The following is a 27,924-nucleotide window of genomic DNA, read 5'->3' as shown; positions in this document are numbered from 1 at the left end:
CACATTCTGATGCGGGGGATGCCCAGACAGACAAGTTGCCCAAACTTGTCCATGCCAAGACCTCCCAAATTTCCAGAGCTAAATTGCCTACAATGAAAGAAAGCAACACACCCCAACAGCTCTTACATGGACCATTTCTTCCCCATCTAGATACCAAATCTCTTGGCCAAAACATTGCCGATCTACAAGCTTACAACGCCCTTACAAAATCCTGTTTTGGCTAATATCCCAGAGATTTTGGATTCTGGGGTTCAAGTAGTTATAAGTTGCTCTTTTGGCCATTTTGATGCCAGTGACAGTGGAGTGAATAGGAGAGAGACGGGGGGACATGAAGCAAAGGGCCTCAGGTCAGAGAGACGGGGGGACATGAGGCAAAGGGCCTCAGGTCAGAGAGACGGGGGGACATGAAGCAAAGGGCCTCAGGTCAGATTCAAGCCTGCAGGGTCGGCTGCGGCGAGGACTGAACCCTGATGGTTATGTGCTCCACCAGGTGAGCCACCAGGGCACCTCCCAAGAGTTATGTTACACTGGCCCTGGAGCTGGCCCACATGACTAGCCAACTATAAACGCTGTCTGTTCAGTGTTCATACACGTATACATAGACATCCATGAGCATACAAGCACACGTACATGTAGGCTGCTGTATCGACACACTTACGGTATATACTATGATGCACACAAACAAAATAACTTATGCAAACATGCATGATAACCGACTGCATGCTTGTAAAAAACATGAATAAATGTATACGCGGCACGTGAGCTCGCATTCAAAGCACGCATGCTGTGAACAACTCATACGTAAACACATTAAAAGTTCAAAGCAACACGAGCTTGCTATCTCGTGCACTGCACGAGATGCAAGCACTGCGAGATACTGCACTGCTTACTTGTGCATACATGCACAAGGAAGCCCTCATACTGCTAGTATTGTGCTGCTTGTTTGCGTGTCTCCCATAAAAAAGACATTAAAAGTTAAAAGCATTAGAAACTTGCAGTGTAAGCACATGCGTTGCTCACGCACGCACGCACGCACGCACGCACGCACGCACGCACGCACGCACGCAACCACGCAACCACACACACACACACACACACACACACACACACACACACACACACACACACACACACACACACACACACACACACACACACACACACACACACACACACACACACACACGCCTTACGCCCCTCCAACTTTGCCCCTTACTTTACTGGAGTATTTCAATTTCTTCATACTTTATATACTTTTACTCTTTAAGTGGTGTTTCACAAGACTTGAGAGGGTTTAAGTGGTTGAATCCAAAATCTTCCATCATTGCTTTCTCCCAGGGGTGTCATTTGGGGCACGAGGGGATGGCAATTGCCACCCCCTAGCTCTGGTCCATACCCTTAAGGACTTCTCCTTAAGTCTATGTTACTCTCAACTTCCTGCTGCCGCATGAAGACTGCACAGCCTGTCAACTTCTGCAAAAATAAAAAGAACAATTGCGCTACTCACCAATACAAAGACGGTTTTGTAGCGGCAAAAGCCTACTTTCCCTAGTGGACGAGCCCGATCTCACCCAAAGACGTTGAAATAGCACGGATTGGCAATTCCGTACATACACACTTAGAAAACCCCAAAATCTGTATATATTGCACTACTACAGTTTTGACCGCAATGGAGGTGTGGTTTTCACTAGTATTGTATACAGAATTGCCAATCCGTGCAATTTCACCATGTTTGGGTGAGTTCGAATTATTTACGATTCGTTACAACTCGGACGGCTCGGAGTCGGCTCTACCGAACTTCGCAACGTTCGACACGGCAATTAACTCGCTCGCTTTAGCTCGCTTGGTGGTGTCTCTCGTGGCTCTCGGGGTTTTCTGTGTATGTAAGGAAATGCCAATCCGTGCTATATATAAAATGCACTTTTTGGCAAAAAATAAAATAACCTCTACAGATATTGTCAATAGAAAATACCATTAACAAGATGAAAATAAATATTTTCTGCCCAAAACGTGCATTTTAAACATGTGGTGGGGGGCTCAGAGTGCGTCCAGCCGTCCACTAGGGAACGTAGGCTTTCAAAACCGTCTTTGTATTGGTGAGTAGCGAAATCGTTCTTTTTATTTTTGCAGAAGTCGACAGGCTGTGCAGTCGTCATGCTGTGGCAGGAAGTCGAGAGTAACATAGACTTAAGGAGATGTCCTTAAGGGTATGGACCAGAGCTATAGCCACACATTTAACCTCAAATTCAGTTCTTTTATGCATATGACAATATGCATAAAACTCTTTTTTTTTTTTTTTTGCAGATTAATCTGATTTCATCGCAATCAATGACCGTCCATCTACAGGTGACATGTGTTTTAGTCAAGCGTTTTATTGTATGCAACCATTAATTTATTAACCACTTTTAACGTGGCATCCCTAGTTTGGGAATAGGTGAACATTTTTAAACATTTTCTCTTTTCGCCCCCAAACAAATACAATACACTTCTAAAATAGCGACACGTTGAGAGCTTGCATATCCACTATTTTCGTGGGGCTTTAAGTGAGGTTTAAGTGGTAACTTATTTTTTTTGCCAACCCCTATTTATTTTCTGAAATTACGCCTCTGCTTTCTCCTGGTGCAGTGTGAGAGGCTCACAGCCCGGACCCCATCTGCCACACCATCTGAAGCCATCCAGATCGCCATGCTCTGCCATGCTCTGTGGCAGCCTGGGAGCTCTCAGTGCCATACACGCAGGCTATATTGCTTCCAGGTTGCAGCTGAGCTCCCATGGGCATCGGTGGGGAACGGACCGAGACACGCGTGATTTGGAGGGAAGTATGTCCTGCTCCTTTGGCTGACTTTGGCTGAATATCATTGCTGTCGAAAAACCATAACGTTTTAGGAAATGGGTAAAGAAATGACTGTATTACAATGAACCGGATGTAGTTATTTGGTCCCAAGTTACTGTTAATACTTTTCATTAGTTACATATTCATAAAACCCACAGACCTACAAGCAGGTTGTGGTACATTGCGTTGTGAGCTTCGGCAATATTTTTGTTACTTTTGCACGTTGGACAACAAAGTAGGGCATTCATTTACACGAAAACATTAAAAGAATGAAATGAAACATGTAGATACAAGGTTTCCAACCGACAGCGACGATATGCTCAGCCAGATTTGTGAAAGGCAAAGCTAGAGAGAAACATTCTTCCCTCTAATATAATACTTAATAATACATGATGATCATGTTTTATCGTGGAAAAAAAATCACGGCACACCATCTTGAAGGAAGATTTAAGTTCAATTTAATTTGCACTTAGAAAAACTGCCTACACAGTGAATCGGGTTCACGTATCTTTTCTTCACACGTGTGTTCATGTGCACTAACGTTACGTATATGTGCGGGCACATGTACAGTTGGAGGCCATCGATATTATCCTTTTCTTTTTTACTGAAAATAGCAGATCTACAAGCTCATAGCGCGCCACCGAGTGGCGCGCTACGAGCTTGCAGGTCTGCTATTTTTGAAAAATCGTGAAAATATTTATTTCAGAAAACTGGAGGATTTAGAAGGATTTTTTTTAAATTTTGAGGTCAGGCCTAAATGGGTCAAATGATAAGGGACAATATCGGTGGCACCCAACTGTATGCGTGTTTGACACTTGATGTCTCCCAGTATTTGTCCGTGGCTACAATAGGCCTATACATGCATATCATTTGTAATTGTGCACATTACTTGACAATCATATTCACCCCCAGAGTTTGTCTATCTGGTTTAAAAACGTGTTTGTTTGTTCGTTTCTCTGCTTGTCAGAATTTCTCTTCCTCAACTCGCCCGTGGGCAGGCAGGCGAGAGCCGCCGCCGCGCGTTTGCTCATCGTGCATGAGCTTCTACCTCACCGCTCCGAAAGGTTTCACAGAGGGTGCCAGCGGCAAACCGCACATTATCAATCAGAGCAAACAGGCCGTCGGAGAGAGACTCTTTGGCAACCTGCGAGCTCATCCATGCTGCACATGTCAGGTGCGGAGGCATGACTGGCTGCTGATGTCGGCGCCGCCACAGCCATGGAGACACATCTCCCAGCTGGGGAGGAAATTACCTCTAATTGCTCCTGATTGGCTCCTGTTGACTCCTGATTAGGAGTGACGGCCTCGTTAGCATGCGAATGGTGAAAAGGTCGCTAACGACCCAGATCCCCACGCCCCCCGCCGGTGCCAAACAATCCGTTTGGCTCCAAACAATGCAACCCTTCAGCTTCAGTTCTGTGGCACAGAGTCCCACTCAACTCCTAGCAAAAGTCAGCCTTGCACTCTCTATGTTGAACAAATATAATGAGGGTTTGAGTCATTATAATTAACCAGAGCTGTTTGCTGTGTTTTCAAGACATTTGCAGTTTGTAAATAGTAACTGCTGACAGCCAGTAATTAGTTCTGAGATGTTTACAGAGTTAGTGAGTTGTTCACAATGCACTAGCACTGTGTGCATGTGGAAGTGAGTTGGTAGTTCGCAAGCGTAGCTCTTTCGTACTTACTTGGCGTACAGTTACTGAATAGATTCTCAAGTTATTTAGGGGTTTAACCACTTAACAAAGCTAGGCGCCGATGATGTCAATTGATGTCATGTATTTGCGTTCTTCGCCAACGTATGCATGGTTCTAGGTTGCTAAGCAACAGATACAACAGGAAATGTACGTCCTTGGATCTGGTGACTCATACTGCCTGGGCGATGTTTCTTATTATCTTTTCATATATTTTTAAATATTTGGTATTTATTTCTTTTGATGGTTCCTTATTCTTTTCCTTGTTCTTTTCATTTTCCAAAAAATAAATAACAATAACACGGCCCCCTCATGTACTAGAAGGGTAGTATGAGTCACCAGAACCAAGGACGAGTGTTTTTGACGAATCTATCATTTTGAAGTTTGAAGTTATAATGGGTTTGTGAAGGGGTCTACAATGAACATCTAATATTCTAAATACTGACTGGAGCAACTTAAAAACTGTCTGGGGTGTTCACATAAGCCCGAGTAGATGATAAAATGACCAAAGGTTTTTAAGCCCATTTTATACAGCAATGGTGTCATGCCACAGAAATAACTGATCTTCAAACACATAATGTGTTGCATTATGTGTTTAAAAAACTTTAAAAGAAAAAACTTTAAAAAAACTTAACTTAAAAAAAATCTTAAAAAAAAAAAAAAAAAAAAACCTTAAAAAAGTACGTAATTTATTCTAATTGTTGTTATTGCAATTTACGAGCTGCGTTCGCTTCCCGCGTTCACGCGTCTTACTTGTTATTGTATAATGAAGATGAATTTGTTTCCGTGGCACAAAAGGGGGAAATAATAACAGCAAAAACTAAATATCGGCATCGGTATCAGTATTAATGGTTCGATTCCTTAACGGTTCCTTTTAACGATTCCAATGTAGGCCTATTTAAAAATACATATTTCTAAAACGGTTAGTCCCAATACTTGATTCTGATTGGCTGGTTGCCATGGTAAATCTCACGATAATCCACACTTTCAATCACTTTATATCATTCCCAGCTGCTGTTACATTGATCTCGCAGCTCTGTAGCTGAACTGGGGAAGGGGAACACTTTATTGCCTTGGCTTACAAACACTGGGCCGTGCGGGCATCTAAGGCCTCGTAAAAACATCAAACGCCTCCTATTCCCCTGACACAGAGATTGGCCGAGTAAAAACAAGGAAGTGTGGCTCGCTCTGGTGGGTGCAGTGTAGCTACTTTTTTGATTTAGGAATAGTTGTATGAGGTTAATATTGCTATATATGTTTGTAACCGTTTTACGTGTCGTGTCTCACTACGCCTCTCAGCCATTATAAAATACCCGGTAGGTAACATGAGACCTCTAGTGGCTTATTGCTTTAATTCATAAAGTTTGAGAACAACCAGGCAGACGTGACGTGACGTCCACATAACAGCTCTGACAGTCACAGTGTGATAAAACGGTTTCCAGAAACGGGTCCAAAATGTGATGGAACCGATTCCGTTTTCCTCAATATTGGATCTGGTTCCTCCGGATCCAGATTCCAAGCCGTTTTAACCCATTTTGGGCGGGAACCCCTTTTGGTGTTAGCATTATGTTATGCTTTAGCTATTGAAAAATAGCAGATCTACAAGCTCATAGCGCGCCACCGAAGAACGACTGACATAGAAACATAGCTTTTTCAGAAAACTGTCAGGATGTAGAAAACATTTTTTTTTAATTTCGACGTCAGGCCTGAATGGGTTAAGGGTCCCTTGTTGTTGCAGGTTCTTAGTACCTGGCGTGCCAGTGGAGAGGACGTTCTTGGACACTGCCACCCTGTCCTCTGAGCTCCGGGCCCAGTCCACCATCCCTCTCCAGCCCTTCATGGGGAAGTTGATGTCAGCGTTGCCTGCCACCGGCCGCTTGTGGATGCTCAGAACTACAACCCAGAGAGAGACAGGACAGAAAGACACACAGACAGACCCCATCAGCAGGTCAGATAACACATGCTGTGCTACTCAACCCCCTAAGATTTGTTAATATTGCATCAAAATCTGTTAAAAAAGTTACAGTATACACAACCTGTACCATTTGAAAACAGCTGATGAATAGCTTTGTGAATCTGCCAAATTACTCCATATATGGTCATAAAAGGGACACAGACATAATAACTGGGTGGGGCATCCATTTCCAACTTGCATCGTTCCAAGTAGGCCGGTGTTTAAAGGGCACCTCTTTAGCATGACATCATTTCCAAAAGCCCGACGTTGGAGGGGCTAGCGCCCCTCAAAAATGTGGCAACATTTTAAGTATCACAATCATTTGAACCACTTTGTGTATACTAGTAGTGGCATTACTGAATATAAATGTATTGTTATTTTTTTCTCAAGGCCAAAACATATTTGTACACTCTCAGAGTTACATTAACCCTCAGGATTTCACTGCGACCCTTTTGAAACACACCTCACCTCTTCTCATTTAGTGACAATTACCTACGTACGTAGGAGGGAGGTGGAGAAGACAACATAGCTATATGGCTGACGGCTGTGCTTACGAGTGAGGCGTGCGTGGGACTCAAGTGGGTTAGTATCCGCGGCGGCGTGGGCGACTGCTTGGCTGCAAACAGCGAGGTGGCGCCGCTATAAGCAGGACCTCTCATCTGGCCCCGGTTCCCACACAAGCTCCCTGGATGCTAACCGGCCCGACTTAGTGGCTCTGGTGCTGCCGTCGGCTCTCCCACGGTGTGGCTCACAGAGAGTGACTATGTGTGATGCAGCCGACGGGACTCGGAATGTGGATTTAACCTCCCATGCACAAGACTTAGAAACAGCCAAACTTGATCTCACTCCTTTGCTCTGTCGCCTTTGCTCTGTCTCCTGTGTGTGTGTGTGTGTGTGTGCGTGCGTGCGTGCGTGCGTGCGTGCGTGCGTGCGTGCGTGCGTGCGTGCGTGCGTGCGTGCGTGCGTGCGTGCGTGCGTGCCTGCGTGCGTGCGTGCGTGCGTGTGAGGTAATATTTGGCCTAACGTTGCTGTCTCAAGATAGATATTGGGAGATAAATATAGCACGGTATACAGGATCCGTTTTAAGTTGGAAGTCCCATGTGGCGCGCCGGGCACTTCTCCAATAATCCAGCATTTATCTCCTGCCAGTGTCGATGTTTTGTGTGTCTCTGAGCAGATTTGAAGAAAATAGCTAGTTGCAGTATTGCACTGGACAAAACAACAACAATAACAATACTATACGTTGCCGAATGCCGATGCTGTGTATACGGGGAGAATAGTTTGTGTGCATGGGCATCCCTGCTGCCTGAGGGGTAATGGCTGACCTAAGTTCTCTGTGACCTCGTACAGGTCCTGGAAGTCCTTCATCCTCAGGCCGATGACATCTACGAAGTCTTCGACCAGACGGAACAGCTCCTTGATGTTTGGCCCCAGCTGAGTGACAGAGGGGAGAGTACAGAGAGACGGTTCACAGGCAAACAGAGAGTGGGAGGGAGGGAGACAGACGGACAGACGGAGAGATGGCAAGAGAAGGATAGAGACACAGACGGGGAATAAGACGGGATGAACAGACAGAGCCAGAAATAGACAAAGACAAAGACGGCGAACAGGAGAGAGCGAGATAGAGAGACAGAGAAGGAGAGGTAGAAAATGATTAATTATTCACTTTGGCCAGACCAAACACACATACATCAGTGAGCATGCACATGTCACACGCACAAGTTCTTTCGTCTTTTCTGGCAAATATTAGACAACTGTCCCACGCTTCATGGTTGATCCATTTCCGATATGTCACACTGCTGTGGGGCTTTGTCTTCCATTCCAACCACGTCGTCAAATGGCAGACATTATCGCTTGCTTTTTGCACTTCCTCCTAGTATCGCTCCTTTAAAGGAAATAACTGTTTACCATCTGTTACATGTTTACAGCGCTCCACAGGCAATCTGTCCGGAGGAAACCTCATAACTCCATTTTTGAGGTTTTAGATTTTTTTTCCATAAATCAGTGCTATTGAACACCCTTTACGTCTGTGTGTTGTTTCGAAAATATTGAACCAATGGAAAGTAGTAAAAAACGCATTGGACAAAACCTCTTAACTCCATTGGACCCTCTTCTAAAACAGCTAACTCCACCACCTCTCTCCTTCTCATGCAAGTAAATGACAATATCTAAAGTCACAACACCAACTTTTATGAGGCAGTATTGCATTGTTTAAAAAATATAAGGTTTTCTTTATTTCCTTAAAAAATTATATTTGTCATTTCCTGAAAAATGAACATTTTGGAGTTATGAGGTTTCCTCCGGACAGCAACATCATGTTGTGTGTGTGCGTGCGTGTCTTGTGTGTGTCTTAGCCCAGTCAAGTATCAATTTCTCTTGTTGAGTGTTTGTCGTGCTCTTCAACTGGAGGAGCGTGTAGTAAATAATTACCACTAAAGCAGGGGTTCACAGATGTTCCCAGCTCCAGATCCAAAAGAGAAATGTCGTGTCTCACCGGGACCCAAACGTACAAAAATACATTATGTACGAACAATTTAATTTTGTAACACTAACCAGCTGTGCTTCCTCCCATCTCTCCCTGTTCTCCTCCATCAGCAGGTTACTGACGGATTGGACAAAATTCTGTAGGGAAAACACGCGCGTGCGCACACGCACACGCACACGCACGTGCACGTGCAAGCACACGCACGCACGCACGCACGCACGCACGCACGCACGCACGCACGCACGCACGCACGCACGCACGCACGCACGCACACACACACACACACACACACACACACACACACACACACACACACAGATGTCAGAGCCACTTGATGAGAATTGATAGCAGTCATCCTGGAGTCAACACGCAATTGCTAAATTTCAACATACTGCTCATTAAAATAAATGCTTCATGGCTTTAAGCTTGTGTTTCTTCAATCGTTTCCTTTTTAAAGCTACCGTAAGTCCGTAAGTTTTATGTCCTACGCAGGATTCAAGTTAGAATACTATTGAAGTCATGAGCTAGCTGCAGGCAGTACGCTATACTCCACACCAACATGTCTCCATGGAAGGGGAACCTCTAACCTACAGATGCACTAGGTATATTAACACCTTGAGGGCCCGGGCCTATTTAAATGTGCCCATAATTTATAGCGCCCGGACCACTTTTACCGGCGGACCGGAAGTTGTTGTGAATGTCTGTGTAGCAGCTAACAATAGCCACACCACTCTAGAGTCGATCGACAACAACGGGAGGTAAGAATAAATCTATCGCGACTAGCGACTGGACCGCGGAGCGCCGTCTAACACAGGATCTTTTTTCATAATTAGACGGGATGATTTAGATCGCGAGTTATGAACGTTTTAAGATTTTCGTTTTCGTCCGCTAAACAGGCAGGGAACATTTTCGATGACTGTCACTGTTGTGCAACACCGAGGATTGGGCAACAAGCGCTCCTAGGCTGAGGAGCGATGCGACCGGTTTTGATATCATTAATCTCCGTCCTATTTATCAATCTCCGTCTCGGGCAACTGACCGTGAACTTGAAGGTGATCTCCGTCTGGGGCCCTTAAACTGTTAACATAGTGGCTAAAATAACATTTTAATCAATAAAATACGTTTTGACATCTTTACGCTACAGTAATAATTTGGATAATTTATGTAATCCCTGCATTATTTTTCCACTGTAAAGCTAGCTGCTCCAACAGGCTAGCTTGTATACAGTACAGTACAGTAGCTGTGTGGGTCTCATTCATCCCACTCACCTTCATGTCTGTGGTGCTGGGGCTGTAGTAGGCCCTCCTAAAGATCTCCGTCATGTTCTTCAGTACGTCCACTATAGCCAGGAGGTCTCCACTGTAGCTGGTCCCGTCACTGGACGTCTCCCTCAGTTTGGTCATCACCTCAGAAACTCCGTCTCCCACAAGGCCGCGCTGCGCCTTCGACAGGTGCTCCCGCGTCTGCGGGCGGAGAAAGCATGTTCCGTTATCCAATTAGTTACAATCAGTTTGGCTGAAAGTTGGCTTTTGGTGATAGAATCTTTTCTTACAATACTATGATGAGCGATTCCCAACCTGTGGGCCGTAAGGATATTGAAAGTTGGCCCCTAGATAATTGGCAACAACAAGATTTAATGATAATATGAGTGGGGAGTGTTGGCTGATGAATGAATATCAACATCCTAATACATCCTAATACTGGGGGGTCAAATTCCTGCTGTCAAAATATGACCCCCCCAGTCAAAAAACACTTTGTTTGAAATAGACACTCATGCTTTCCAAGGTGTGATTTGGGGTCCTAAGGATGAATACAAAATTAATATCAACATCTTAAAACCAAAATGTTGAATTGTGGGTTTGAGCTCACATGCTCTTTTGATGTAAATCAAAAGGGGGGGGGTAACTACCTGTCAGTGGGGAGTGTTGGCTGGGAGGAGGAGTAGGACTAAGGCCCTATACGTCCTCTCTGGGGCCACGTTCCCAACCATTTACTGATCCAGTAAAAGGTTGGGTACCACCTTTTACTGGCCTGCTGTACAACAGCTGTACAACAGCAGGCCTTTTTCTTTTTTTATTATTATTATTTGTTTAGCTTGCTGGGCCAGGGGATGGCTCCATAAAAGCAGCAATAAATCTACTTTCCATACAAAATAATTTCACAGATTTGATTTGAATGACACACACATGCTCACCAGAGTTTGTATGCTACGGTAATCGTTGGAGATGCATTTCATATAGGTGGGGTTCTCCCAGTAGGCGATGCCCTCGTCATCCAGGGAGCAGCGGCGCAAAATGAGCCCTAGAATGCAGAGAGGTCACATGATGCAACATGCTGCTCTACACACAAACATGGAGCAGTTACAAGGTGTCTGCCCGACCGCAACGATATGTAGCCTGCAGGTTCTGTTACAAGGTGTCTGCCCGACCGCAACGATATGTAGCCTGCAGGTTCTGTTACAAGGTGTCTGCCCGACCGCAACGATATGTAGACTGCAGGTTATACAGTTACAAGGTGTCTGCCCGACTGCAACGATATGTAGCCTGCAGGTTACAAGGTGTCTGCCCGACCGCAACGATACACTGTTTCCACACCTAAGCGCAAAACGTCCGACAGCCGCGCAAGTCTTAAGCTGTGCGCAGCTTCTTTTCCGAGTTTTTAGACAGCTGGTGGATGGAAATTAAGCTCCACCTCCGCGGACGACTAGCGCGGAGGAGAGCGTTTCCAGGAATCTGGCCGTCGCGCAAGTCGTCCGCAGAGGTGGAGCTTAATTTCCATCCACCAGCTGTCTAAAAACCCGGAAAAATAAGCTGCGCACAGCGGAGAACGTGCGCGGCTCTTTTGTAAGTCTGGCAGCACCTATAGCGTTGGGGGGGCAGCAGGGAGGGTAAGCTCACCCATAGTGTTGGGGGGGCAGCAGACAGAACTCACCCATAGCGTTGGGGGGGCAGCAGACAGAACTCACCCATAGCGTTGGGGGGGCAGCGCACTGCCGCAGTGTCACCGGCAGGAGTCATCTTCCACACCACATTGGAGAAGTTGTCCTCCCCGCAAATCTCATGAGGTTCTGCAGCATAAGGTCATACAAGTCGTCTTTAAACTTGAGAATATAATAAGACGACCTCGCAGTTGCAAACACTTTTTTTGTCATTCATTTATTTGTTTGATTTGATTAACACTGACGGCGGCTAATTGTTTAATCCAGGGTTCCATACGCTAAACCCGCTATTGGTTTTATGTGTTTAATTCGCCGTATTTTAATAATTAAAAAGAAACTGCGGCTTTGTCGCGGACCTGGTGACGAGGCCGTCACGTTATGATGACGAAACCGCAAATCAACCCATGCTCTGGGCTGCTAGGGCTTCTGGGAAATTGAGCCCAATGCGAGTGAACGAGGGGGTAGGGACAATCTTGGCTCGCTTTGCTCTTTGTCTGTGACCCGGATCAAGGAAGTGGCTTTTTTGTCGGCTCAATAACAAATGCTGGGAGTGTTTACTAGCGGTTTTTCATGGATCAAAAGCGCAAATACTTTGGCGTTATGCTGCAAAGGTAATAAAACAATCTAGGCAGCATAGAATATTTGATTAAATAGCGGGGAATGCGGGTTATGCCGGCAACGTGTTAATATCGTTTTCTGTCCCCGATGCGATGTGGTGGAGCAGCGCTTCTCAAAGATTTCTTGATCAGGGCCCACTAGAAAGTCTTCAAAGCGTTTGCGAGCCACACTTAAAGATGGAGTGCTGTGATTATTTCCCCCCCCCTAAAACATGATCATCGGGTACTATATGATTATACTAGGAGGAAAACGTGTACAGAAAGTGTTCAAATTAAGTTTGTATGTGGCCACGCCCATCGGTTCATTAAGTATACCCTGTTTTGAGTTACCCACCTGAACTTAAGCCTCACCCACAGCTGTGGATGAGGCAATCGCTGTTACATAGAAACATGAATGTGTTTCTTCCCATTCACTGACCTGGACATCTCTTCTCGTTGCAGCTTCGGACCTCCTCTCGATCCCCGGGACAGACCTGACCGCCAAAGAACGGCCCAAAGCACACCCTCTGTCTCTGCTGCGTGCCCCCGCCACATGTTTTAGTACAGCCCACCCACGGCGTCCAAGGCTGCCACTTGCCTTCCACTGACACACACACGCACGCACGCACGCACGCACGCACGCACGCACGCACGCACGCACGCACGCACGCACACACACACACACACACACACACACACACACACACACACACACACACACACACACACACACACACACACACACACGCATGACTTTTAAAACGATATATTTTATATAGCCTATAGTGCTTGGTGGGAACGAGCGGTTTTAATAGGACTAAATGGACCCTTAGTTCTATGGACTATGGGCCCTAACAAGTCCATGTGGTTCTATTTATAAACTCTGAGGTCAATTAACAATTTTACTGTGTACATTGTAAAAATGTTATGTCTATTTTCCTTCCTTTTTTTTAAAAGAGTAAAGATGACACTCAGTGTAATGGCATTTTATTTTATACATTAAACTCCTCTCTATCTCTCTCTGTCTCTCTCTCTCTCTCTCCTCTATTGCGGTCACTCCTGTCAAGCGTACCGGGACAGTCTCCGAGGTAGCAATCGACCGACTCCTCCCAGGGCCCGTTACACTCCTCCCCTCCATAGGAGGGACCGTTACACTCCCGTGTTCTCTTCATGGTGCCGTTGGCGCAGGACGTCGAGCACGAGCTCCAGGTGGACCACAGGTTCCACACGCCGTCCACTGTGAGAGGCCACGAAGAGGAAGTCAACACAACACAACATCAAAGTCTTTATTAACTGGGGAAACTAGACTGGAGGGCTCGGAAAGTCTCTCTGTGCGCTCAAGAATAAAAAGAAAAAGTCAGCAGCACTCGTCTGGCAAAAAAGTTGAATTAAAGAAGCATTCAGTGATTTGGGTGATTTGGAAAAAACCCCGGTCCGCTCCCAGAACAAGATGTGCACATCAGTGGGGGGACACGCGACAGGCCAACAGCACACACATCATGATTGATCATGATTGGCGGAAGGCCCCTCTCTATCCTGATTGGATGAAGGCTGCATGGGCCACCTAGCCAAAAACGAAACCTACGGTGTTTTGACCATCAGGGGTTAATTTGTTATATGGTCAGCACACTCTAAAGTAGGGAGGATTATCACAACAAAACAAAAAAAGAAGTGATATTTGAATTAAGTGAAATCACTGAATATACCTTTCAGATGGCTATTTCATGGTGAAAATGATTTAAAAAAAAAAATAAGGTCAATATTAACCCATTAAGATGAGGCTGATTCTACAAATGTCTTCTAAATCCTAACAGTTTTCTGAAAAACCTCTGTTGCTATATAGGTGATGCTCAAACTTTTCCATACCAAGGACCCCCAAAATGATGTACCATTTGGATGCCGACCCCCCATCTCAAATCTTGTTCCAGGGACCCCCAGAAGAAGATGTTCACTTTTAAAAAAAAGTATCTATATTCAAAGATTTGCACAAATGTTAATTTTATTAAAAAATAGCAGATCTACAAGCTCATAGCATGGCACGAAATGACACAGTATGAGCTAACGTAGATCTGCTATTTCTTTAATACCCAAAGTACACTTTGAGAACTAATGTGTTGTATTAAAGAACACCTTGAACTTTGAAGAAAGCTATTTGTGCCACCATGCCACGCAGAGTGGCACAGAAAGCTTTCTTCAAAGTTTGGCTGTGGGATAATCCACCTTTTTATTGAAATGCTTTTCAACGTTTTTGCCAACAGAGTGCCTTCCTTGGATGTTCGTTTCTTAAGACTGTATTCATCCTGAAGTGAAAAATGTGATTGATGTCATAGACCAAAAGAATAACAGCAGGGAGGAATAGAGGCTTCAACCAAACTTGTCGTCCTGGGGCGAATAGAAGATCTAAGTGAATGTGAAAAACGGTTCATCGTTGTGGCACGGAAAGCAGGAGCTTCAGTAACAATAGCTTGTACTACAGTGAGTGTTATTCTTTACTTTAGTTGTTTATTTGACTGGATAATGTACAGAGTGTACATTAAGGAACACAAAAACATGATTATGAATCACATGCACATGATTAGGTGTACAGTAGATTACCCGATTTAGAATAGGGCTAATTTCAATCCGTATAGTCCGCAAAACATTAAAACATGGAAATACAAACATAACAATCACAAATAATACATCTTCTCTTCTGGGGCTCCCTCCCTGCCACAAAAAAACATTTCAGATGGGGGTCCGTCCGCGGCCAAATACAAATATATAGTCTATATCAATTTGAGAACCACTGCACTGACTGTTTAGCAGGCATTGTAACTGAAGCTTTTGCCATGATGCCATCTTGGTCAACCAAGCCTGCTTAGCATTTCTATACACCCCACCGATCACAATGCAATGTCAATTTCTCAACGGTATCGTGCAGTACAACTGTATATACTGTATGTTTTTTTCCCCCACTCGTATATTCTGTTTTTTCGATTATGGAGAGTGTATTGCTCCCCTGTCCTGTTCAGCAAGGAGATAGCATTGCTTCTATAAGCAAGGAGTGTGTTCCTTCCTTACCTGGGCAGACGGCGATGTTACAGAACTTGGTCTGCTTCTCGGGCCCCAAGCACGGGTCCCCCCCGAACTGAGGGGGCTTGCAGGAGCGCGTGCGGTCCCTGTAACCCCGGCCACAGGTCGACGAGCACAAGCTCCAGGGTGACCATTCGTCCCAAGCACCGTGCACTGCAATCAGAGCGGCTAGGGTATGATTTATAGAGGGAAAGACGCCCACAACTCACACATCACACACACGCACACACACGCACACACACACACACACAAACACACACACATGCAGAGCGAAAACTCCACAGTGCTAGCATACATGACCAGATAATCACCATACAAACCTACTGAGACAGAGGATCATGTTCTCAGCGATCATTTACTGTGTCGAGGTTTTACAGGGATCATCGGTGTCAATCCAGTCCTGCGATAGTGTTTTCTCTCTGTGGGGTGCTATAGTCGTCTCACTACCTCCCTACCTGCCATGACTGCCTGCCGGCCTGAATGCAGAAGGAGCCTAGCTGAGCACATTGTGAAGTCTGGTCATTATATTCAGGGCTCCTCCTGATCTGTAGTCAAAGCCCTCTCTGTACGCTGGGGGCTTAGGGGCTTGATATACCTCAATGTACACACTGTGTCACGCACTAAAGAAATAGCAGATCTACAAGTTCTCAAGCTTGACAGAATTGCTATTTTTATTGCGCGACGCTGGTGCACAACTAAGCATAAACGTGTCTTCAGGGCGTGGGACTGCAGATCAGTTCAGAGGCCAGGCAGACGGTGGAAGTGCAAAGACCCTGAGGGGGAGCAGCCAGGGGGTCTTTGCATGGGTGAGGCAATGGGCCAAAGAGAGGGCCGGACAAGAGCAGGTCTATAGGCTGGGAACCGGCAGAACGGGGGCGGGGAGGGGAGGGGAGCTCGGCCGGACGGGCTTACCTGGACAGACAGCAGAGTTGTTGCAGGGCCTCTGCTCTCGTAGCGGGCCACTGCACTGGGTGCTGTAGGACGAGGAGACACAGAAACGTGTGCGACTCTGCCAGCCCTCCCCACAGGTGGCCGAGCACACGCTCCACGCCGACCACTCCTCGCCCGAGGCTGAGTCTACTGGGGAGGATGGGTGGAAGGATGGGAGGGGAGGGAGGAAGGAAGGGGAGGAGGAGAGGGAGGAAGGAGGAGGAAGAGGAGAGGGCCGAAACTAATTAGCATGCGGGACAAAGCCTCCTTGGGGCCAAAACAACGGAAAGGGTTGTGGCATGGCGAAAAAGGGGGGAGATTCTGTGCTGCCATTCGTTCTCGGATTTTAGAAGAGGGAGAGGGTGGGGTGAGGGTTGGGGGTGTGTGTGGAAGGGGGGGGGGGGGGGGGGGGGAGCACGGTGATTCCATATCCTCATGCATTGACTTCCTGGTTGGAAGCGAATGCCGCTGACTCGTGAGGATATGTCAATCGTGTCTCTCTCTCCGACTGCCATGATAGCCCATGCATTCGAGTATAGAAACCTAGTAGGTTGAGCTGATCAATAGGGGTAAGGTTTTGGGCGGTCATGGCTGTCCATTGGGGGGTGGGGGTGGGGATGGGGTGGGGGTGGCGGTGTGTTGCGGGAAGAGGGGCACTGAACAGGGCGTGAGGAACCGATCCGCTAATTGTTGAACCCATGAGCCGTTCACAAAGAGGAGGGGAGGACTCCATTTGACATTGTACGTAAAACAGACAGGGCACAATCTCAGGGACGTCACAAATATTTCACCATGTTCGGTCAGGGTCCATGTTGGAATCAGTCCATTGCGGCCGTGGTGGCACCGCACCGTTTTGGGAGATTTTGATGGATGTGTCACACAGGTCTATACTGGAAAGCCTGATTTGTGTATAAAGTGCATGCGGTGGTGCACCAAAAATAGAAGATCTTCAAGTTCACGACGCTTTGTGAGTTTACTGATCAGCTATTCTCGGTGCACAACCAAGTATATAAACCATGCATGAGTGTATGGTCAAAAGTGGAGATACTCTCTGTGTGTGCGTGTGCGTGCGTGTGCGTGTGTGTGTGTGTGTGTGTGTGTGTGTGTGTGTGTGTGTGTGTGTGTGTGTGTGTGCGTGCGCGCGCACGTGCGCGTGTGTGTGTGTGTAGTGGGCACCCAAGCTGCCGTAAGTGACTGATGCATGATGGGATCCCTCTGCGTCCCGTTGTCTTACCTGTCTGTGAGGTCTGCTGTCCGCCTCGCGTCTTGTCTATGTCATCGCGCTTGCGGCCTTCCACCGAGCGAAGCGATTGGCTGCGAGAGAGATGACGACCTTTGCCTAAAGGGGTGGGGCAAGGCCAGGAGGGGGGGAGGGGTTAGAACCGTACAGCTCGTGTCGGGTGAGGTGGGTTTAGAGATCCGGGGCAACAAGCGCGACGTGGTGGGTCACCCAGAACAGCATCAGCCAAACTTGGGACTTTTTTTTTGTTTTTTGGTCTGTGTGCGTGCGTGTGCGTGTGCGTGTGTGTGTGCGTGTTTGTGTGTGTGTGTGTGTGTGTGTGTGTGTGTGTGTGTGTGTGTGCGCGTGTCGGTGTTGGTGTCGGTGGGTGTGTGTTGCAATGTATTCATCTGTGCTTTCAACACAAACCTACTGATGAAAACCTTCAGTTGGCTGTAGTGGCAAGATCGACAAGAGAAAAAAATAATACAATTAACATTTTACTTTGAGGACAATTTGAGGGTATTTTTCAGGCAGAACAGCGGCTCGTGCTGCTTCTACACAACAGAACACACAGAGCTGCAAATCAATGATATAAACTCTGCAGCTGGTGGTTCTGCAGTCAATGTTAATGTAGCTCAATAGTTCAATTTAAGAGCACTCCTCAGACGTTGGCTTTTTTGTTGTTCTGCCATTTTATGGGACCAACGTCGCAGTGTCTGCAGACATGGTGCGAGGCGTGTGGCATGATGCGTGGCCTTGACAACAGCCATGACTCCATTACGGTTTCATCGATCAAAGTCCCCTTTCCAACATGCACTCCTTTAAGTCAACGCATTGACTTATAGATGAGTGAGACATCGAGTGGATGAGAGAAGTCACACAATCCGAGGAAAAGGAAACACAAAGAGGTAAGAAATGATGACTAAACACGCATGCACGCACGCACGCACGCACGCACGCACGCACGCACGCACGCACGCACGCACACGCACACGCGCACACACACACACAAGCTTAAAAGCATAGCATAACATTGCCCTGTGTTTACTCAGCAAAACAATACATACTTTTTGAATCAATCATTTCCAGCTTCACTGCATTCACTTCAGTTTTTACCTGTAGAAGCACATCATTTTGGGGTTTTTGCTGTGTGTGTTGGTAGACGGCGTTCCAGCTAACAAAACAAATCGTGAAAACACCAAAATACAACGAGAGGGCAATGTACTCCTGCAGGTAAACACCATCACACTACTCGTCTAGTGGCTGATCTACGGTTCCAGTGCTATGAATGCACTGCCCAACATGTAATTCCTGGAAACGCCTCTGCTTACGTGGCCGGTTAAGACTTAGGTTAGGGTTAGATCTAGTGTTAGGTGATCAACGCACAGAATGCAGCTATACTGAGATCTTGGTAGGTCAGAAGATGGCTATTGAGACCATTCAATGATCTGATTAAACATGATTTTGTCCCTTTCAGTGCATTGGTATAGCATTCAAACCGGGTGGGCTGATGACGGCAGCTGTAATGATATATTATTTTGTTATCGTTTTGTTATGTTAACCAAAGGGCAAAGTTAGACATACGCCTTTAAATAGTTGTAAGTAAACACATAAAAATAGGCAAATATTGAGCACACGAACAAACACGCACAGCACACGACTCAGAGAGTGCACGAATGCAACCAAATGGACCAAACGCCTTTTGGTAAAAAATGTGGTTGCATTTGTGCACTCTATAGACTTACATATATGAACACTGAGGATTTGAATGTAGCTCTAAAATCGTAAGTTCAATAAGGAGGATCAAACATTTCACTTTTATTCAACAGCTTGAAGTGTCTACCCATTGGTGCTAACCTGCAGTCAGCCAATCAGGCAAATGGACTCCGCCCTTTAAATATCACTGCCTCTGACCCTTGTCATTCTCTTTTCAGTCAGCTTGCAACAAGCAACCCTCCATCCTGTCTCAAATGTCTAGAGTTGAGAAGGAAGGAAGACTCCATGGGGACGTTCTCCCTATTATAAAGTCTAATTGCTAAAATACTATCTTGGTTTGCAACAATTAACTCTCCTCTTATTGAACTGTGCATGCTGGCAGCTCACCCCGGTCACCCGTGCAGGCTTGGGCGTTGCAGGGGCGTCCCTCCTCCAGCACGCCATCACACATGTACGCATCCTCCGAAGGCGAGCGGCAGGTGCGCGTGCGCGTCTGGACTCCGCCTCCGCACTCGCTGCTGCACTCCGCCCACTGGCCCCACCCACTCCACCCACCTGTGGCAGGAGACAGATACACACGTTCAGTGGTGGCAGTAGGCTACTAGTGTGGTGTAGGCTACTAGTGTGGTGTAGGCTACTAGTGTGGTGTAGGCTACTAGTGTGGTGTAGGCTACTAGTGTGGTGTAGGCTACTAGTGTGGCAGTAGGCTACTAGTGTGGTGTAGGCTACTAGTGTGGTGTAGGCTACTAGTGTGGCAGTAGGCTACTAGTGTGGCAGTAGGCTACTAGTGTGGTGTAGGCTACTAGTGTGGCAGTAGGCTACTAGTGTGGTGTAGGCTACTAGTGTGGTGTAGGCTACTAGTGTGGCAGTAGGCTACTAGTGTGGTGTAGGCTACTAGTGTGGCAGTAGGCTACTAGTGTGGTGTAGGCTACTAGTGTGGCAGTAGGCTACTAGTGTGGTGTAGGCTACTAGTGTGGTGTAGGCTACTAGTGTGGCAGTAGGCTACTAGTGTGGTGTAGGCTACTAGTGTGGTGTAGGCTACTAGTGTGGCAGTAGGCTACTAGTGTGGTGTAGGCTACTAGTGTGGTGTAGGCTACTAGTGTGGCAGTAGGCTACTAGTGTGGTGTAGGCTACTAGTGTGGTGTAGGCTACTAGTGTGGCAGTAGGCTACTAGTGTGGTGTAGGCTACTAGTGTGGTGTAGGCTACTAGTGTGGTGTAGGCTACTAGTGTGGCAGTAGGCTACTAGTGTGGTGTAGGCTACTAGTGTGGCAGTAGGCTACTAGTGTGGCAGTAGGCTACTAGTGTGGCAGTAGGCTACTAGTGTGGTGAACGTATCAATACTGCAATGTAGAAATACATTGCAGTAATAATAATATACGATATATATAGCGCTTTTCAAGGTACCCAAAGTCGCTTTACAGAACAGAAGTAAAAACAATTTTATTATAGAAAACTAGTTAAAAGTTTAAAAGGTTAAAAACTAGAAAACAAAATCAAAGTGGACAAACAAGAAGGGTGTGTGTGTGTGTGTGTGTGTGTGTGTGTGTGTGTGTGTGTGTGTGTGTGTGTGTGTGTGTGTGTGTGTGTGTGTGTGTGTGTGTGTGTGTGTGTGTGTGTGTGACTGTGTGTGTGTGTGTGTGGGGGTGGGGGGGGTTAAGTAGGGAAAGCCAGTCTGAAAAGGTGGGTTTTGAGTGTGCTTTTGAACATGTCAAAGGTGGGGGCAGGAATTTGTGTTACAAGGAATTTAAATTGTAGGCTACTTGAGTAAAAGTACAAACGTAAATGTACTCCTTGTGCAGAATGTCCCATTTCACAATCTTTTGAAAATAGGAGATCTTACTTGTAGATTTTCAAATGGCTGACCTGTAGGCTGAAAGTGGTTAATCTAAATTTTGTAATAATAATCAAAATCTACAAAGTATAGTAAATAAAGTTTTCAAATAATTGCAGTGGAGTAAATGTACAACAGTTGCCTCTGAGGTGAAGTAGAAGTAAAAGTACCGCAAATTGGAAATACTCCAGTAAAGTAATGATACCTCAAAACTGTACTTATAGGGGAATTCCGTCCCAAACCGTTTACACTAGCGCCCCTCCGCCCCCCCCAGCTTATAGAAAATCAAGTGGGCCTACTCCAGTACTGAAGTACATTCGAGAGAGCAACAATGACGTGGAGTCAAGTATCAAAGAGTCAAAGTATAGACAGGAGTGTATACTTTGATTCAAGCACTGCATGGCCATGAGTATTGTTGTAAGCAACACTGCAACACATTAAAGACGCAATCCTCCATCTCCCTTTCAGTGTGCTTTAAGCCAGAATACTAATGAAAACAAAGACATCAAGCACTGAATAATGTAAACATACGTGTGCAACCCCCCCCCCCCCCCTCCCCCTACCAATGCCATCCCTCCCCTATTAAAACAGAGATGTGAGTCCACATCAGAGGAGCTTTTCTTTTCTTTTTTGTAAACCCGCCGCGCACGGCTTTTAAAAACAGAGGTGTGATGGATGCCGATGTCATCCATGAAAATCCCTGTCCAGCCATTTGGGCTTTAATGTGCTACCATTACGATGGGAGGTGATATGAAGGGGGGGGGCAAGGGCTTTATCTCCCCTCCTCGCTCGCTGTGTGTCCTGTGTGTGTGCTCATGAAAGTTTAATGGCACAGACAGATGCCTTTCAGGCCCTGCGGGCAACAACAAATATGTATTAATCTGCATGAATAGAACATGAAGCTTGGCCGCCATCCACATCCACACACACATTTTTAATTACTCCACGAATCAATTTCCTTCATGGTGGGCGGGGGGAGGGGGGGGGGGGGGGGCTGGAAGCAGCAGTCAAAAAGAAGAGAGAGATAGAGGCGACATACACATCATCTCTGTCGGGTGGAAACCTCATATGTCCAAAACTGTTACTTTTCAGGATTCAAATTTCGAAATTCCAAAAGTAGCAAGATCGAAACGCGACGCTACCCACCGCGTTTCAAGCTTGTAGATCTGCTACTTTTGATGCTCAAGCGTGACGCTGTAGTATATGATCAAGTACGACGTTAATTTAAAAAATAAGTTAGAATATGGAGATACAAGGTTTCTTCCCGACAGCAACACTATGTGCATGTTACCATATGGACACACACACACACACACACACACACACACACACACACACACACACACACACACACACACACACACACACACACACACACACACACACACAGACACACGTAATGAGGGTCCGCGATACTGCAATGCAATCTCAGCATATGTCAGAATGATGAGTTTCCTCCATGTCCCGTGGATGGGAGCAGACACATTCCAATGAGGAAGTCTAAATCTGCAAATGATTTCCTTTTGCGTTGGAAATGAAATTAGCAGGCACCAGTGATCACAGTCAATATCCTTGTTGTCAGCTAACTGGTCAACTGTGTCCAGATTGTTTACTCACGGCTGAAGAAATTGGATTTGCCCGTTTCTGCGACCATGATCGCTCCTGTCAACCGATCAAAATCGACCACAATATTCAATTGTAGGAAAAAAGCAATGTCTTGGCTAATATGGTACTTCCACTGAACAACCTGTGCACCGGGGGTATATTGCAAGTGGGCCTCCAAATAACTGGCCAAATACTAACATTTAATTGATAATGACAATAATATAGGAACTTAAAGCAGCTATGTAATTATTTTATGAGTAAAATGTAATTTTCTGTATGTCACAATATAAATTATTGCGAACGCAGTGATTGCGAACGCAGTGAGCACAAACTATGAGACCTAGCAGAACATGTCTGTGTGTGTCTCTGTGTGTCACGCTGTAACACCACCCGCCCGCCACCAGAGGGCGCAGCTGTATCACACACAAAAAACACACACACACACACACAAAACTTAACTTAACTTAAAAAAAAACGTAAAAAGAAAAAACTTACAAAAAAAACTTTTTAAAAAAACTTAAAAAACACACGCACGCACACATACACACACAACAAAAACTTTAAAAAAAAACTTAAAAAGAAAGAACTTACAAAAAAAACTTTAAAAAATAACTTAAAAAACACACACACGCACGCACACATACACACACTAAAAAAAATACTTAAAAAATAAAATAATACAAAAATACCCTAAAATAATACAAAAAAACCCTAAAAAAATACGTCATTTATTCTAATTGTTGTTAATGCAATTTACGAGCTGCGTTCGCTTCCCGCGTTTGCGCGTCTTACTTTTTTTTTTTTTAACTTTACAATTGGGGTGGTTGTATTTGGTCTCCTTTCATGACTCATCTACTAGACACAGGATTTGACACAAATTTTGACCTGATGGTCAAGATTCAATGTATCCCCTGAGCAAGCAGGCAGGCTCTATTAGCTCAATGGGCAAAATGTGTGCACTTGCGCTGGAAACTGGGTTCAAATCTGGGGTAAAAGTGGAAAGTTACATAGTGCAGCTTTAAAAGTATACTAATAATGTGTGGCGCCTGTCACAGACATGTGCAAAGTGACTTCAGTCAGGAAACTCGGTGCAGTTGCTGGCGGCTGGAAGTTTGCTCTGCTCATTCCTGCTTGCTTTATGCTACTATATCATGCTGCTGCTCTCACCACCGCTGTCTTGCTCAGACACTGCTGCTCACCCGCCACCACCCCAGCTACCACCTGTTGTTTTGGCTCTGCTGTTAATTTTTATCCCACGATTTTGCAACCCATTTGTTTTTCACCCAGTGAAAGCAGCGGACTGACCTCATGCTTCCTTCTATGCATGAGGAGTCCAAGCTGCTTCTTTTCAGTTTTCACCTGACAGGGGAGCGTTTCCCCGGGCCGGACGTAGCGCATGGAAGGAACACGTTATTTCGACCACTTCCTTTCCCCTCCATGATTCATCAGGCGCCCCCGGCTGGCCAGGGGGAGGTAGTTTAGAGACCAGGATTACTGCATGTTTTTTGTGAGGGTACCTAGTACCCTAGGGGCCTAGGGGACACGGGGAGAACATGCAAACTCTGCTGTTTATGTACGAGGGATTCATAGTCCCTATGGTTGGGACTGATGCACTTTATCAGAGTACATAAAAAGCAGATCCAATTTATCGCCAAACCATAATAAATATATTGCTCATTTTATATTAATGTATATCCATTCATGAGTTGTCCTGACTCCTGACTGAACGTTAGTTAAGTCGTAACATAATCGATGGATTCATCAGTAAAAATAAATGTGATCTGAAAATGTGTGGGCTGCGAACGCTTTCAAGTGGGCCCTGATCCATGAAAGGTTATGAGAACCACAGTCATATGAACCCTGGCTGTCATACAGTATCAACCTCACTGTAAAGTGAAAACACACGGCACATCAAATCAAACCCTATATTTGTCCGCATGCAACCTTTCCCCACACGTTTACGGGACAAAGCCCCGAGCACAGGACAGTGCAGGCAGAATAACCTTCAGCCACCCTCCTCCTGAATCATTTTATTGTGAACAAATATGCTTTATGAATACAGAGAGAGGGAGATTAGCTGCAGTTTGGAGAGAGGACACAGGCTCCTTCCTGTCAAATGACCGCCCTTTTTGCGGGTTAGGCGGGTAGCAAGAGAGAGAGAGAGAGAGAGAGAGAGAGAGAGAGAGAGAGGGGCGGGAGTCTCCATTTAGAGATAAGCCTCATTCTTCTCCCACCGAAAATGACAGAAGCCTATATGAACTTTTTCTGTCCAATAATCAGAGAGGTGGTAAACGAGAAATGGCTGGCGAACAATGCAGCGTCTTTGCTCTAGCTCTCTCTCTCTCTCTCTCTCTCTCTCTCTCTCCCCATTCCAAGGACATTTCATTATTATGTTCAAAGGGGTCTCTTTTGTTCCCGCGCACCACCCAGGGTGGCACGGACCACTGCAGGGTCGGCGTCACCCCCCTTCAATCATCCTTAAAATTATTATCTCCTCCTCGCATTGTCTGTCTGTGAATGTGTCTGCTTATCGCTTGTGTGTGTGTTTCTGTACAGCATGTGTGTGTGCGTGCGTGTGTGCGTGCCGTGCATGCGTGTGAGTTTCTGTACAGCGTGTGTTTCTCAGTGTATATGAGGGACAGAGAGGAAAATAGAGAGAGAGAAAGATATTTGTCTGTGTGTCTGTGTCTGTGTGTCTGTCTGTGTGTGTGTGTGTGTGTGTGTGTGTGTGTGTGTGTGTGTGTGTGTGTGTGTGTGTGTGTGTGTGTGTGTGTGTGTGTGTGTGTGTGTGTGTGTGTGTGTGTGGATGCCTGCGTGGATGAGTGCATGGCTGGATGAATGCGTGCGTGCGTGCGTGCGTGCGTGCGTGCGTGCGTGCGTGCGTACGTCCGTCCGTGCGTGCGTCCGTGCGCGTGCCTGGTTTCCCACTGTGTGAAACTTCCTGAAAGTCACCTTGGGGTCCTGTGAGTGGTGGGATGACTGGAGGAGCAGCGTCTCCTGTTACAGATCTGCTTTCTGCTCGCCTCTGAAGTCATCAATAGCAAACCCTCCATCCCCTCCCGAAAAAAAACACCACAATCAATAACTCATGCTGCCGCTGAAACCCTATCTTAAAAAGCTGTAGTGTGGCTCTGTGTGTGTGTGTGTGTGTGTGTGTGTGTGTGTGTGTGTGTGTGTGTGTGTGTGTGTGTGTGTGTGTGTGTGTGTGTGTGTGTGTGTGTGTGTGTGTGTGTGTGTGTGCGTGCGTGCGTTCTTGCGTGTGTGTGTGTGTGTGTGTGTGTGTGTGTGTGTGTGTGTGTGCGTGCAAGCGCGTGTGTCTGTGCGTTGCATGGCATGTGTGTGCATGTTTCCTGCATGTGTTTACATGTTTCCCGTATCTTATACAGTTTATGTGTTTGTATGTGCTGCACTCTCTGTGTGTGTGTGTGTGTGTGTGTGTGTGTGTGTGTGTGTGTGTGTGTGTGTGTGTGTGTGTGTGTGTGTGTGTGTGTGTGTGTGTGCGTGTGTGCGTGCGTGTGCGTGTGTGTGTGTGCGTGTGCGTGAGCATGTGTGTGCTCGCGCGAGTATAGATTGATGGGTATACTCAGTACTGAAGACTGGGGAGGATGACGACTTTGGATTTTTCGTTGCGTTTGGGGGGAGGGGGGGGGGGAGAGGGGGGTGTTGGAGGAGAAGAATGAATAGGAGGAGATGAGAGGAAAAGACAAAAGAGAAAACAGACAGAAAGGAAAATGAGGGATAAGATGGTGGGGGGGGAGGGGGACGATTGGTTCTTCATGTGAGCCGAATGGATGAGATATATATATATATATATATATATATATAGAGAGAGAGAGAGAGAGAGAGAGAGAGAGAGAGAGAGAGAGAGAGAGAGAGAGAGAGAAAGGGAAAGAGGGAAAGAGGGAGCCTCCATCACATGGCTAGTGCTGACACCCAGAGGACAGAAGTAGTGAACTGCAGGCAGCAGATAACAGACAGAGGAATGAATGAGAGAGAGAGAGAGAGAGAGAGAGAGAGAGAGAGAGAGAGAGAGAGAGAGAGAGAGAGAGAGAGAGAGAGACACAAACACGGTGAAAATAAGGTGAAAATAAAATCCAATGCAACGCGTTCTAGGACTGATAAGGAAGGGAAATGGAAGGGGGGAGGGGGGAGGGGGGAGAATGCGTCGTCAAGGATGATCTCTGTGCCTGCAGTAGCCTATTGTCTCTGTCGGGTGATCCAAATTTGAGAATAGAAAAGAAAATAACAGATCGCCTCACTTTGCTTGTAGATCTGCTATTTGTGATGCTTTTGTGTGATGCGGTATAGCATTCAGTTAGGAAAAAACACAAAGCGTTAAAATACTGTTTGCAGAAGAGGTTTCTGCCCGACAGCAATGATATAAGAGAGAAGCTTTCCCCACAAAAGAAGAGAGAGAAAGACTACAGTGGCTCACTTTGTCCTGTTTATATAAATAACAAAAATAAACTCATCAAACAGTCTTATCAGCAAGTTGGAAAAAATAAAAAAATAGTACTTTTAAAGGACAGCCAACCAGTCAACCATGAAGGTTCATGTTTTAGGTTGTAATTAGAGAATAATAGAGTGTAATTTTTTTCATTTGCTGCTTTCTTTCGTTTTAGCGATTTTGTTTATTTTTATTTATTTGTTATACAAAATGATACTGTGATTTCACTTTTATTTAGTTCTACTAGACACCAGGAAATTACTTTTGTGGTCAGATGTAATTTCCTAGGGTCTAGTCTAGTAGGACGATAAATAAATAATATAAATAATTATTCTAAATAATAATATAAGAAATCGCCGTAAAATGTTGTAAAAAATATCGCAAAACGTAAAACATTTTTTATACTTTCTCTAATAGCAACCTAAAACATGAAATAATTTGTCCTTTAAAGTCTTATACTCGAAAACATATATATATTTTTTCCCTCTATTTCTTAAGTGGTCTTGAAGGCAGAATGTTAAGCAGAACATATTATTATCTTGTTCCCCTGAGGGAGAGCTCTCTCTCCTATACTCTGAAACCTGAGTTGCTGCATGTCACACC

General features: G+C 45.7%; 1 protein-coding gene across 1 annotated transcript in view; it reads right to left on the bottom strand.

Moving 5' to 3' along the window:
- adgrb1a (adhesion G protein-coupled receptor B1a) overlaps positions 1 to 27,924 on the bottom strand; it is a gene marked incomplete at its 5' end in the record, with an annotated part of 86,854 nt that overhangs the window by 37,230 nt on the left and 21,700 nt on the right. The window contains 12 exons of the mRNA XM_079503795.1: positions 6,274 to 6,417; positions 7,804 to 7,912; positions 9,032 to 9,100; positions 10,232 to 10,426; positions 11,158 to 11,264; positions 11,929 to 12,030; positions 12,937 to 13,101; positions 13,570 to 13,734; positions 15,558 to 15,737; positions 16,482 to 16,646; positions 17,734 to 17,838; positions 19,834 to 19,992. Coding sequence (XP_079359921.1) covers positions 6,274 to 6,417; positions 7,804 to 7,912; positions 9,032 to 9,100; positions 10,232 to 10,426; positions 11,158 to 11,264; positions 11,929 to 12,030; positions 12,937 to 13,101; positions 13,570 to 13,734; positions 15,558 to 15,737; positions 16,482 to 16,646; positions 17,734 to 17,838; positions 19,834 to 19,992 — 1,665 coding nt within the window. The remainder of the gene's footprint in view (positions 1 to 6,273; positions 6,418 to 7,803; positions 7,913 to 9,031; positions 9,101 to 10,231; positions 10,427 to 11,157; positions 11,265 to 11,928; positions 12,031 to 12,936; positions 13,102 to 13,569; positions 13,735 to 15,557; positions 15,738 to 16,481; positions 16,647 to 17,733; positions 17,839 to 19,833; positions 19,993 to 27,924) is intronic.

This window comes from Electrona antarctica (assembly GCF_951216825.1).
Source record: "Electrona antarctica genome assembly, chromosome: 6".
NCBI classification, from domain to species: Eukaryota; Metazoa; Chordata; class Actinopteri; order Myctophiformes; family Myctophidae; genus Electrona; species Electrona antarctica.
This window is presented reverse-complemented; position numbering and strand designations above follow the sequence as displayed.